This window comes from Syngnathus floridae, chromosome 10 (genome assembly GCF_059516105.1).
Source record: "Syngnathus floridae isolate MCC-2025c chromosome 10, RoL_Sflo_1.0, whole genome shotgun sequence".
In the NCBI taxonomy this organism is placed as follows: Eukaryota; Metazoa; Chordata; class Actinopteri; order Syngnathiformes; family Syngnathidae; genus Syngnathus; species Syngnathus floridae.
Window position 1 is genome coordinate 3073421 of NC_142422.1, and position 14085 is coordinate 3087505.

General features: G+C 42.6%; 3 protein-coding genes across 5 annotated transcripts; 2 read left to right on the top strand and 1 right to left on the bottom strand.

Moving 5' to 3' along the window:
• The first annotated feature begins 518 nt into the window (after positions 1-518).
• On the top strand, positions 519-6785 carry il6r (interleukin 6 receptor). Its single transcript, XM_088386384.1, has 10 exons — positions 519-742; positions 1409-1900; positions 2281-2404; positions 2641-2819; positions 2884-3053; positions 3249-3393; positions 5588-5643; positions 5750-5792; positions 5892-5997; positions 6094-6785. Exons 1-10 carry the CDS (start codon positions 661-663, stop codon positions 6347-6349), a joined length of 1653 nt encoding a protein of 550 aa, XP_088242510.1. The 5' UTR covers positions 519-660; the 3' UTR covers positions 6350-6785.
• riiad1 (regulatory subunit of type II PKA R-subunit domain containing 1) lies at positions 6670-7669 on the top strand. Its single transcript, XM_088386401.1, has 5 exons — positions 6670-6816; positions 6896-6987; positions 7067-7143; positions 7213-7259; positions 7512-7669. Exons 2-5 carry the CDS (start codon positions 6922-6924, stop codon positions 7580-7582), a joined length of 261 nt encoding a protein of 86 aa, XP_088242527.1. The 5' UTR covers positions 6670-6816; positions 6896-6921; the 3' UTR covers positions 7583-7669.
• Positions 7665-14022, bottom strand: znf687a (zinc finger protein 687a). Of its 3 annotated transcripts, none has more exons than XM_088386380.1 (11): positions 13971-14022; positions 11833-13405; positions 11298-11547; positions 11037-11203; positions 10780-10967; positions 10518-10694; positions 10278-10440; positions 9996-10214; positions 9801-9910; positions 9585-9678; positions 7665-9516 (listed from the first exon to the last, which is right to left on the bottom strand). In XM_088386380.1, exons 2-11 carry the CDS (start codon positions 13393-13395, stop codon positions 8926-8928), a joined length of 3522 nt encoding a protein of 1173 aa, XP_088242506.1. In that variant the 5' UTR covers positions 13396-13405; positions 13971-14022; the 3' UTR covers positions 7665-8925. The 3 variants fall into 3 exon arrangements, with proteins under 3 accessions (XP_088242506.1, XP_088242504.1, XP_088242505.1); XM_088386378.1 differs by having other exon boundaries at positions 7665-9519; XM_088386379.1 differs by having other exon boundaries at positions 7665-9519; positions 13738-14015.
• Between the last annotated feature and the right edge of the window lie 63 nt (positions 14023-14085).

Genomic DNA, 14085 nt, shown 5'->3' on the forward strand with positions numbered 1-14085 from the left:
GAGTGAATATGGTGCCCAAAACAAAATACAATGTTTTGGAAATATTTATTGTGAATTGTGAATTTACATACATGCTTTTTATTTCGCAATAAAAAAAAAAAACTCACCAAATTTGGATGTTTTTACTGTGGATTCAAAATTGAATAATATGGCGTGCTTTTTATTGTTTTTTTTTTTAACTCAAAATCGAGATTTGAGCTTTAGATTCAAATCCAACAGAATTTGCACATGTTTTTACCATAATTCAGTAAAATTCCGGAACTTCGCACATGCTATTACGTAATCAGACAGCAATGATATGAAACTAAATTTGATGACTGCACAAATGACTTTACTCACAATATAATTATAAAACAGACGACTATCCTGATTAAATCTAAACCCGATGTTGCCATATTATATTATCATTGCTATAATGCTGATAAACAGATATTCGGGTCCATTCCACTGAGGAGGATGTGTGCGTGTTTGTGCATGTATGTGTGGAAAAGGGGAGGCGGCGGATGAGTTTCACAATAACGTGTCTCAGAGGAAGTTTGGACACTCACGATACGAACAGTGCAAAGATTGCTTGGAGGAGATCCACAAGCAGGACCGATTCTGGAGGCGATGTGAACATTTCGCGACTCCTCTCTTTTCGGGGGGGGAGATTTAAATAACATGTGCCATTTTCATTCTCTGCTGTGGGTTCTGTGCGCTACGCGGGTTTGCAGTATTTTCCAGGGGACATGTCTGAAAAAAGGTAAAGTTCAACCTCTCTTATTCACTTTTGATTGAAAAGTTTTGAGATTTAAATAAAAGAAAATAATGTCGGTTGTTTGCTGTATGTGAGCATTGGTTGCATTTTTAAAATTCTTCTGGTAGTTTGGTGGAGCTTCATAAATAAACTGTTTGAGTGTGATTTATTTTCTTTTATCGGATCATGGATGAGCAATCGAGTCATAATTCTTAAGAATTTCATTAGTGCATATTTGTCTCTAATTTTTTTAGTCCCCTCCAGCTGCTGGGCCTCTTTCATGTAAGAAAGTGTTTGCTCAAAAACTGGCTAAAGGTTATTAAGTGTCAACATTTATCTCTCTCTCTGTTCAAAATGTCAAGAGTGAACTCAGAACCGATTGAGGTCATAGTGGTTATCCAAATATGAGAAAGAAAGCATGTTGGGAATATTGTGCACAGAAAAGGAAATTAAGAATTAAAGAAGGTGGTACACATTTTCTAGTTTGGAGGGTGTGAAAATATATATATGTATGTATATTATAAATTTATAAAAAATAATAAAATATATATGTAAATATGAAATTTTAAAAAATATATATGCAAGCCTTACAAAAACAAAAAAAAATAAAAATGGAGTTACATTAGTATGGTCCAATGGAATTAATTTATACTGCTACCGTTTTCTCTTCAGAGCCTCCTCCTGGAGTTTTGGTGGTGTCCCCGGGAAGTCGTTTGGTTCTGACCTGTGATGGCGACGTGAGGGTGGATGGTGCTAAAGTCAAAGTGGCTAAACACACTTCCAGTGACAAAGAAACATCTCGTGAGATACACAACAGCGATGGAGACTTAACAAAAACTGATATGAATGCATCAAAGGATAAAAGTCAAGAAGAAGGACTTCAGAGGACCGGACATACATCATCAATTGTGGTCCAGCCGAGCAGTACGCCTCTAAAGGATGAAAACACAGATGACAACAAGGGGACTAGGGGGGTCAAAGGAAAGTCCAAATGGAAATGGAACGGGAAGACAGTGAGGCGAGGACATCGGGACTGGGAGGGCTTCACGTCGGGAAAGAGCGGGACGCAGCTCTCTGTGAACTCGCTGGGACTGGAAAATTCTGGAAATTACACTTGTTTGTATAGAAGTCAAGTCATCTTCTCCTTGAAGGTGATTGTGGCAGGTGAGAGAACAATGTTGAACAACTTCAAATTAACCTTGACAGCAACTCTTTCATTAGCCTGTGTGCAGCGGCTTTGCTAGCTTGATTAGCGCCGTGTTAGCTCTTAAGCAAGAGATTAACACTTTTGTCACAATAATAATCAGAATGTTTAGACTTGTGGAGTCGCATTCAACACATTATTGTAAAGAAATGTTTTCAAGTTGACTTCCCTTTAATTAAATATGGCACCATGATGTGATGCTAATTGTTTACATTCTTCATATTCGCTAACCACTATGGAAATGAGATGCCTTAATAGTTTTAGATGAGTATTTTGGGGGCATCATTGAGAATGATTCAGATGAAGCATTAACAGTGAAGGTTCATGTGCTTTACTGTAGAACCTCCAGAAGTTCCCAGCCTGTCCTGCACCAAAAAGTCACCCAGCAGTAAGATCCGCTGTGATTGGACGCCTCAGAAGCCATTGACATTACATCCAAACTGCTATCTCTTAATAAATAAATGGTAAGAATTGTAGTTCGATATGTTGCCACTGTCGGGATGATATGAGTTTTATCAGCGTAATAAAAGTATAAAATAATAAAAATATTAATTAAAACGCCACTTTATATACTTCGTTACGCTTTGGCTTGGATGTTAACATAATTCCAAAGATGACAATGGAGTTATTTAAAGCTGTAATTTTCCAATGTTTATTTCCTCTTGAGTGAATGACCCTTTCGTCTTTGGTTCTGGCCCAGGCCCAGTGACAGTTTCCATCGTGCTCGATGTTCCTTCTCCTCCCAGCGGTCCCGCTGCTGGTGTGTTCTGGAGCACAACGAGGATGAACTCAGGACACTTCACATGGCCTATTTGTGCGTCACAAACATAGCAGGGAACGCTACCAGTGCCATCTTGTCTTTTAATCCCTTGGACATTTGTAAGTCCGTAAACTCACTGTATGATGTTTAGCGTTTGAAAGTAAATCGTTTTTTTTCCTCTAGTGAAGCCTGACCCTCCGTCGGCGGTGTCGGTCCGACAGGAAGTGGGATACGAGAACAGGATGACGGTGAACTGGACTTTCCCTGCTTCCTGGAAATCGCAGGATAGTTATTATGAACTCGTGTTTCAACTCAAATACAAACCCGTCGACTCGTCAAGCTTAAGTTTGCAGGTACACAACGATAACGTCACATCACAACATCACGTGGTAGAAGGCAAACATTAGCCAAGGCTAAAAAAATAAACTGTGGCCTGATTTAACGAGATTTTAACCTACAGATCGAGATGACTTCTGAGATTTTTCTTTCAAAAAATTGGTGTCCGAAATGACAATAATAATAATTACCGATGTGGTTTGTGTTGTCAGTTTAAGTCGATCAAAGGCCGCCGCTCGTTCACTATCACCGACGTGATCCCGGGCGTGAAGTACATGATCCAGATCAGAACCAAGGATGAATTCGATGGTCTCTGGAGCGAATGGACTGCACCCGTTTATGCCAGCAGCTGGACCGGTAATTATTAAAAAAAAAAAAAAAAAAAAGTTATTCTTAATGGCAAAATAACATCATGTATTGTTGGAAGTGTGATTAAGATCTTGTCCTGTCCGAATGCAGCACTTGTTGATCCACCCTAGACATAAACGGCAAGCTCAAACGTTGGCGCTTTGATTTCCTTCCTGCATGTTTGACTTTCCGAAACGCATTCCAAGGAAAGCACTGTTATAAACACGGCGCCGCACACCTACTTTTTTACCGCCAATTGCTACTCTTCCGCTCTTTGTTGTGTGAAGGCGATGGCCTTCACACATATGTTATTCTACACCATTCTCTATTATTATTATTATTATTATTATTATTATTCTTCTATTTTATTCCCGCCACTTTTTTGTCCCGCTTCTTCTTCCACATAATTCATCCGATTCACTCCGTTCCACTTTTGACGTATTCCAAATATTCACGAGATGAGCGCTTCCATTTTTCTCGTTCCGAAAATTTTCCGATTTCGCAAAATTCGCGAATTTACGACAAATTTTTCCCCATTCATTCTCAATGGCAGATTCGACATTTCACATTTACGTCATTCCCCTTTTAAATTCACCTCATTCAGCACATTCAAACCCCATTCGGAATGATTCTCGACATTCCCAAAATTCCCAAATTCAAAAATTTCACGTTTTCACGTTAAAAATTTCGACAAAATTTCACAAAATTTGGTTTTTCACCTCTAATTTCTACATTCTTTGACCGATTCAACCCATTCCAACTTTCAACTGTTCATCTTTTGCCTACCTATTCCACACCTTCCCACTTACCAAAATTTCCCAAAATTTTATTTTGAAATTCACACCAAATTCTACAAAATTTCATTTTTTCACTCTAAATTCTACATTTTTCAACCAATTCAACCCATTCCAACTTTATTCACTTTGGTCACTTCATCCTTACCATATTCACCCCTTCACCCCCACTTCCACTATGCTTACACAATTCAACCCTTGACCCCCACTTCCAGTGTGGCGGCCATCTTGGATTGACCCTGAAGTGCTCCCAATGAACCTAGAATGAACCGGAAGTGCCCCAATTCGAACCGGAAGTGACCTTAGGTAAACAGGAAGTGACCTCAGGTAAACCGGAAGTGACCCAAATCAAACCGGAAGTGACCCAAATCAAACCGGAAGTGACCCCAAATGAACCGGAAGTGACCCCAGGTAAACCGGAAGTGACCCTAAATCAAACCGGAAGTGACCTTTTTAAACCGGAAGTGACCTTTTTAAACCGGAAGTGACCCCAAATAAACCGGAAGTGACCCAAATAGACCGGAAGTGACCCAAATCAAACCGGAAGTGACCCCAAATGAACCGGAAGTGACCTCAAGTAAACCGGAAGTGACCCCAAATCAAACCGGAAGTGACCTTTTTAAACCGGAAGTGACCTTTTTAAACCGGAAGTGACCCCAAATAAACCGGAAGTGACCTCAGCTAGACCGGAAGTGCCTCTTATCAAACCGGAAGTGACCCAAATAGACCGGAAGTGACCCAAATCAAACCGGAAGTGACCTTATTTCAACATTAACTGCCCTAAATAGCTACATTAGGCGCTAACTTTTGCATTTATTGTCCGATTGAACCCGTTTCAACATTTTAACCCCAAAAGTGAACCTCCTGAAGCCGTTTTTTATCGTTTTGTTCCAAATTTCAAAAAATTTTGGCGCAATTGTTTTTTCTTTTAATTCCCACTCATTCTCTATGGGGATTCAAGATTTGCTCTAACTTCTACATTATTTAACCGTTTCAACCCGTTCCAACTTTCAACTGTTCATCTTTTGCCTACCTATTCCACAATCTCCCACTTACCAAAAATTCCAAACTTTCAAATTTGAAATTCAACCAAATTCACCAAAATTCTGTAGTACACTTCTATTTTCCACATTTCTCAAGAAATTCAACTCATTTCAACATCATTCGGCATCATTCCCCAAGAAGTGATTCAAAGTATTCGCCTTCACACGCAATTTCTCCAGAAATTGCATTTTCTAGTTTCTCTTGAATGTGTATTTTAAAAAAATAAATAAAAATAAAAGGCAAACTGTTCTGTTTTTACAAAAATAAATCACATCAATCATAATAAACACAGTGTAGCTGTTGGATGAAATAAAATTAAAAATGATGTACTGTATATTGTTTTCACATGCTTGGTTTCATTTCAGACTTAAGGACACATGAGCCGATTGACTTGCTGATTGATGATCTGCTGAATGTAACGGTAAAGAAACCTGCTTGTGTCGTCATAATATGTTCCTATAAAATTTGATTTCTTTTTTAGAACAGCAAATTCACCCTTTTACCTTGTTTTTCCATTGATCCTGTAGTTTCCTGAGGATGAAGGTTCGGGCACAGAGGAACCATCTGAAGGTGAGCCAGCCTGCAAACAATTTTCCAAGTTACTAAAAGTGAGATGCAGAATGGAAAGATGTTAAAATGTACTTTGGCTGGGCTCTTGTGACTTTGCAGCAATTCCCGAATCGAGCGTCAGTCCCATAACGATGTCACATCATATCATTTGGATCTCCTGCTTGTTTGCTATCCTCGCCGTTATTTTGGCTGCTTATATGTTCAGGTAAAACTCAAATTACAGCGTAATCATTGTCAAATATTTTCATTTTGGGGGCACAAACTCTATAAAATTGTAATTCTAACACTTGTTCCATTTCAGACACAAAGAAAAATTCCTCACCAAGGTGCACAGTCTAAGTTTCAGGAGCAAATACAAAGGACCAGCCCAACCTAAACCTGCTGTCCCGGTCGCACCGGAAGGTCAAGCCCTGGTGACCTTTGACCCCTCGCGTCCCGAGGAAGAACTCCCTGTTAGTGAGAAGGAAGAGGATCCGGGCGAAATTGATGCGGAGACAGAGAGAAGAGAAGCAATTCACTTCAACAATACAAGCTATTTTTTCATGCAGAGCGAGTGAGAAGATAAAATGAACTCGGAATGTTTATAACAACACCAGCAAAAGCTTTTATATAAATATAGAAGGTGTGACAATAAACTGTGACAGTCACACCTGTGACTTTGTACCCGTTGGCCAATTGCTTATGTCACAATATTGGGCAACATCTGGCCATTATTCTGCTGGAATATTTTTTTCCATTCCTTTTACTCTCTGCTTCTATTTTAGGCTTTTTATGTTGCACATAAAAGAAGCAAAGGGTAAGAAAAATGAATGAGTGTCTTTTTAAGCTACTCTGTTTTTATTATGTACTATATTGTATAGTGGATAGATGAATTTTGTACCATGTTGTTTGTATATAGCGCCACCTGGATGAAAAAGATTGGCAATACCCGTTTATGATGTCATCGTTTCCATTTTGTCTCAAAAGCAATTAAACGTGAAGCGTACCAATCAACTGTTTTGTCGCCCTCCTGTGGACACAATGGGTAACTACAAGCGAGCGTTTCTATAGCAACGGTTGTTTGTGTCATTAGCAGATGACCGCCATGTTTTTGTACTTTTAAGCCTAATTTGGACCCCCAAAAGCACAAATGTCTGTTCAAGGCGGCTTTGGCGTCCTGAATGCTGAACAACTGGAGAAACTGCGCCTGTTCAAAGTAAGACACAAGAAAAAAAAAAAAAAAAAAAAACGTGAGGAGACATGGACATTTGATGAAATGTCTTATTTGACACCAGATTCAAACGAGGATCGACAATGAGCATTATCTGATGGCTCATCCCGAGGTGGAGGTCATGGTTGAAGATTTCCTCAGGTTTGATCATTTTGTTTTTTCTACAATATGTGTGTCTGCTAAAATAACCATAAGGTATTTGTTTTTCAGAGAAGTGCTTCTTAAAAAGCCCACTCACATTCGTGCGTTTGCTGCTGGTGAGTATCAAGAACTCAGAATAGAAAATAAATTGAAAGGAAAGGAGAGAGAATGTGGTTGCATAAATGTGCACACCCTCTTAAATAGGGTTGTGGTTGTCAATCACATTAAAAACGTAAATCATTTTGGGGGGCACGTAAAAAAAAAATTATACATCAAAAAGCTTTTGAATAGAATTTGTTTTACAGTCTCAATATTGATTTCAAATAAAATGAATGTTCTTACCTATTATGTCCCATTATGTCTTTCAGAGCATTTCACCAACCCCGATCTTCACATTGGTATTAATGCTAAAATGGCAACCATCAATATGGACGCATAAAAGGCTGGTTACTCATTTAGAATTATTATTTTTTAATTCTTGGTTAAACTTTGAAGGATGGAAATAAAAGATGACAAATAAATCATGTGACAATGTGCCACATTTTTATTCATTTTTCTCCATAGACATTTGAGCATCTAGATAAAAACCCTTGCTAAAGCGTCGATTGCTCACCTGAGACAGATTGATCACAAATGCACGCAACTTGCGAGGTTAACTATACACAAAGGAAATTTTTATAAAAAAAAGGAAAAACGCTTTGTTAACGTCCACTGAGCGACTGATTACAATCATTTGAACTCTTTTTTGCAGTAAGAACGACATACACATAGCTTTTATATCAACAACACTCTACAAGCAAACAATTTAAATATTAATTTGTGATCATCAGTTTTGAAGCTTTGAGATGTTTACGACAAAAACTGATAACTGACCGCTCAAAGCGCTGCTGAATCAACTCAAGCATGAATGTCCCGTTGAATTTCACTGCTCCGAAAAACATTTACTACAAAAATATATCTTTGTTCATCTTTCCAAGCCAGCAAAATATGGTGAGAGTCAGAAAAATGTTTGTGAGTAAATTGAGATGAGAACGCAGTGAATATGGACTTTTGCGTGGAATTTTTGTGAAAGTAAAAATATGCCTTGGCTTAAAACAGTTTAGGGAACACTGCTGTAGATCCCTTTTTTTTAATTTTGTTTCGGAGGTCATCGGTCTACTTTCTAACTACAGTGGAACCTCCCGAGTACATTTTGAACTTTTCCCTTTGGATTTTTTTTTTTTTTGTGTGTGATGAGTCACTCTTGGCTGCTCAGTACATTACAATGTGTTCTGCATCAGTGATAAAAGAAGAACGGCTTGTACATTGCAAGGTCAACTTTTTTTTTTAGGTGGGTCTATATGACGAGAATCACTTTCAAGGAGTGCAGTGATTTAAAATGTTTTAAAGCCTTTGTAAGTACAAATCTATTGTCGTACGGAATAACATTTCGGTGTTTTCTCACTTATCAAGTGAATCATATTTGTTTTGAAATCAGAACAGCTTGGAAGTTCCACTGTATTTGATATCCTGAGTGTCTGCCACGCGTGGAAGGTTAAGGCTTACGGGAATCATCTTTGATTGGTTGAGCTTCAAACGCAACCAATGAACAAAACGCAAAACCGATCTGCGGGATTTCACTTTGGATGACGTCTGCAATCTTGACCTGAGCGAAACAGGTTTGATGAGGACATTTTTCAAGCAGTCACATTTTTACAAAGGAGGTTTTACGTTTTGACCGTGCAGTCAAAAAATGCTCAATATCGTATTCGATAAGGCACGACGTGAAGGTCTACTCACGGGCTAAGTTGGTTTCCCCGTGTTTCTTGCATTGATAAAAGCCATGCCGTGAGTTCGGAAGTGCGTGTTGAGATCCGTGGCCTTGTCAAAGTGCTTGCCGCACACTTTACAGCTCAACGCGTCGTCATCTTCCTTGCCCTGACTTTGCGAGGAGGGCGAGGCGGGGCAGCCGAGAGAATTCTCATCGGCTTTCTTGTTGTTGACTGGGGACAGGGCCGCCGCGGCCGCGCTCTGGTCTTTATGCTGCTCGGCGAACACGTCGCGTACCTTGTGGCTGATGAAGAGGTGGCGTGCCAGCGACTTGGTGGAAGTGAAGCAGGCGCCGCACTGTGTGCACTGCTGCCCGCCGCCGTCCGCCGCCACCCGATGCTGGATGATGTGCGCCTGGAAGGTGGGCTGGTCTTCCGTGGTGAAGCCACAAGGGGCGCAACGGAACCCGGACTCGGGGGGAGAATAAGGCGCGGAGGCCGATCTTAACTTTTTCGAGGGAGCGAACTCGTCGTCGCGTTCCGTCTTGACGGCCGCTCGTCGTCTGCGACGGGTCAGCGAAGCGCCGTCCAGTTCCGAGGAGCTGTCGGCCTCGTCTGTGGCTCCCTGCTGAAATGACACCGATTTAAATAAACATGGCCGCCTTATGAGGGACAACTCGGATAACGGCTTACCTCCTGGGTCATGGCGTCCATGCCGTGTCGAAGCTGGACGTGTTTGTCCAACATGGCTCTGCTGCTGAATGTTTTCTTGCTGCCTGTGCAGAACCTAGCAGAACACGATGACATGACTTTTATCTCATACGACATTATGTAGAGGAGAAAGTGACATATAAATAGTGAGCGTCTAATATTCGGGTCAAAATCATAATTTTTATAGAAGTCACTCACTGGCAGCGGAAGCGACTGGCGGCCTTGTGTTTCTCACGGATGTGGCGTCTCAGGCTGGATGCGGAGGAGAAGGAGCTCTCGCATTTGTTACAAGGGAAGTTTTTCAAGGTCTGAAAGCACACAGCGACATGAAAAAAAAAAAAATGCTGTCTGGCTGGAACCTGCTTAAAAAAAAAAACATTTTTGCTTTCCAACCTTGCCATGTTGTTTAGCCATGTGGCTTATGTACTCTTGTGAGTCAGCGTAGGATTCGTGGCAGTGAACGCACGTCCACCCCGTGGTGGCCACCGTCGCCCCGGCGTTAACGACGACCTCCTCGCCGTCTTCCCCGTCCGAACTTTCTAACTTGACCGCGGGCTGAGGACAGGAAGAAGCAGGGGCGGAGGCTAACGCTAGCTTGGATGACTTATGACTCTGAAGAAGAAGAATGGAAGATTAAAAAGTGACAAATTGCGACAAAAATAAAAATGAGTATACCTTGAAATGCTCCATGAGTATATTTCTCTGAGGAAACATCTTGTTGCAATCTGGACATTTATACACGTGAACCTTTTGACTGGCTAAATGTGTGTCAAAATGGTTGTACAGCAAAGACTTTTGCGTGAAAACCGTGGCGCACATCACACATTTGTAGATCAGCCTGCGATAAACAAATTGTGCTGTTAGGAGCGACTCCATTTTGGTCAAATGTCAGCGAGGGCGGCGGCGGCGGCGTACATGGCCTGGCCGTTGGTTACGGTGGGATGCTGCGCGCTGATGTGGCTCTGTATGCTAGGCGCCGATTTGAACGCCATGGGGCAGCTGAGGCACTTGTGGAAAATGTCACAGTGGGCTTGTTGGATGTGAGCCTTCACCGAATTCAGCCCGCCAAACACCACCAAGCAACTGGGGCATCTGTACAGGCAAAAAACATGAGCGCTCGCATTTAGGGGGCGGGGCATCAAGCATTTATTTCCATTTAGCTAGCGAAACTGCATACCTGTAGCCGATGCGTCGCGAAAAGTGCAAACAAACGTGATCAAGATGCGACTGGAAGGCTTCCGGCTTGACCGTGCCGCCGCATTCGGGGCAGACGTGCGGCGGAGCGCTGCCTCGATGGATACGCTGGTGAGCCGCCGCGCTGCAGGCGTTGGGCAGCAGCATCGGCGGCGAGCATTCCGTGCACGGCTGGGATGAACAAAAAAAAATAATATTACAGCTCGGGTGTCCGTTTTTAAACGAAAACGTTTGACTCACTGTGCTTTCGGCTTGTTTGATTTCTTGGAAATGCAGGATCACTTCCTTTTTGCCGTCGAACTTTGTCTGACATTCGAGACATTTATAACCGATGTGCTGCGCCGCGTCCGATTTCTTGTTAGGGGACGATTGGCGTTGTTGCGCTTTGCCCTGCGGGGTGGACTGACCTAAAACACAGGACAGCAAATATAGTCCGTTTCAAAATACATTAAACTCAAACATGTTTTCAAAACAAACTGTACGAACAAGCGAGCCGCTGACCGTTGAGTTCAATCTGGCTTATCATCTGCTCCAAGGGCACGGGTTTCATGACAAGGTGCGAGCATTGCATGATCAGGCCTCGCTCCTTGTGCTCGCGGGCGTGGAGAAGAAGGCTGCACTTGTTGTAGAAGGCCAGCCGCTTGGAGCAGTGGTTGCACGTCACCTCGATGCGCAGAGAGCGCCGGTCGTAGTGGCGGGCCAGACTCTGCTCCAAAGCGAAGGCGTCGCCGCACTCCAAACATCGAAAACCCTGTCAAAGGGTCAGTGGAGATTTAAATTTAAACTGAACTCCATTGTATGTGTTTTTCAAGTTAAAATAATGCTCGTCAAAAAAAATTATTGATTAAATAAGACAATTAATTAAAATAAAAAAATGCAAAAATGTGTTTAGTAAAAATAATGCTTGTCAAATAAAAAATATAATAATAATTGATTAAATAAGACAATTAATTAAAATAAAAAAATAAAAATAATTTTTATAATCTGATTCTTTTTAATTAATGACTTTTTTTGGGTGGAGTTTGTCAGAAGTTACCTGAGCGGGCAAAGGAAGGCCCCACTCGGCGGGAGGCGAGCTCAGGTCGGGTTTATAGCTGGGCAGCAGGTTCTTATTGGTGAGAATCTTATTGAAGCTTTCCACCAGGTTGGTCTGGCTCTTGGAGATGATGGCCCCGCTGCTGTTAACAATGGAGGCGGGTCGGCTGCTGCCCTGAGGGGAACTCTGCAGAGTCTTCTGACCCAGCAAGCGCAGGTTGACGCCACCGGGGCCGGTCGTAGGAGGAAAAGGCGTGGTTTTGGCCACGTTCACAACGGCGCGGGTGAATTTCGATTTGATGGCCACTGAACGTTTGTCTTTGATTTCTGGAAGCCCTGCGCGAGACTGCTGAGAACCGCCCCTCTTGTTTTTCGCCTTTGATGAAGATTTGGACGAATCCGCAGCCTTAGAAGTGGCTCTTGAACCTCTTTTGAGTGTCGTTTTCATTAAACTCCCCGTGGGCACTTTGATTTTAACTTTGAGGGGCAACAATTCGGGTGGTTCTGTTTTAGCAGACACGGTGTCAGACGGGTCCTCGTTTAGAGTTTGACCATCTTCTGCGGCTATTCTGCTGTCAACCAGGTCTTGGTTGGGCTCACTGCTTTGGTTTCCCGACTCAGGGCTCCGATTGGGAAACGGGAGCCCCGTCTCACTGGGCGGTGGACTCTCAGGAGACTCCCTTTCGTCAATCACATGCTCGGGGTATTTCTCCTCCTGCACTGGTGCCAAATGACAGCTCTGAAGGCCCGCCGGTGGCGACGGTGGAGCTGCGATGGAAACGGGCTTCTCCTCCTGCTCAGTCAGCGTTTCAAGAGTGCACGAGGTGGCCTCGGGAGAGACGCACAGCTCCGGTTGATGTCTGACGCTGTGTTTCAATTTGGGAGGCGACGGCATGATGAATTCTGGGCTTTCGTGGATCACCAACGGGCTTCCCAAATCTGGTTCTGAGTCGTCCTCGTCCAAGTGAGAGGTGTTCTTTTTGCCCAAATCCCCGTTGTGTGATAAAGGTGAAGACGGCGTATGAGGGAGGAGGTGTGCTTCTTCCTTTTGAGGCAAGCCAGACTGAGGAGAGGGAGGAATAGATAATTGGGTGGACTCCAGTTGCTGCTGGGGCTTCAAACTGATCACATCTTCAATCATGTCCCTGACCGACTCAATCTCCATCGCATCGCCTTCGTTGTCATCGTTCAGCGGTGAATGCTGGTGCTGTGGTGCCGCACTGGATCCTTGCTGGTCACTAGCGGCAGACCCATTAAGGCAGTTGGCAATCTGGGCGGCACTGACGTTCATCTTGAGATGAGACTCTAAAAGAGAGCTTGCATGGTCGTTTTTCGTTCCATCATCATCATCATCTTCTTCATCACAGGGTCGCACGGTGTTCATCACTATCACACTGACAGCAGGAGGGGCAATGTGCAAGGCAGGGGAGCCAGGTTGGGGTGAATGTTTTCTTTCATGAGTCGAAACATCATCCTCTTCTGGACTTGACTGGATGGCATCAATGTCAGGGATATCAAACGCTGCTAGCAAATCATCAAAGTCTGGGGTCTTCACGTCCCCCATGGTTTAAAACCTGACAAGACAAAATCTGCTTTATTGTCCATTTCTTCACATGTCAAGACATAAATACTTGAAGAGTACATTCATAAATGATAGTCATGAATGAAAAGCTACAGTGGAGGTGGCACTTGAACTTACACCTTTGTCAAGGGACCCATCTGACCTCTGTATGACATCTCTTCCTCATGTTATTAATCTTACACTGTTTTATTCAGTAACTGTTTCTCCATTACCCTTCGAAGAGCTACATGTTCTTGCAGAAATCACTGCAAATGTGGTGGGCTTACATGGCGAGGATAAACTGATATTTCTCAGCTTCCTTCATAATAACAATTTGGAACATACCTTACTACTTTCGGCACGAAGTGATGATTCAACAAGTGGACCTTCGGCTAATAGCTCAACTTTAGCACGTCACGGATAGCTGGCGAATTTAGCATCGCCCCGATAAAAGTCATAAAACGCTATGACCGAGAGAATTAGTTACTAATTTAACGTGTCATGTTTAATGTTTGTTATAGGTGCATTTCTTGAGTATATTGATTCGTACAGGATTCAAATGAAACGTTGTTACGTACCAACGAACCGTAGTTGAATCCTGACTTTTCACTCCGTCGCGCAAATTCTACGTCATCACGTCGTGCGACACAACTTAGTTTTTTTAAGTTAAAAAAAAATCGTGCAATATCCTAT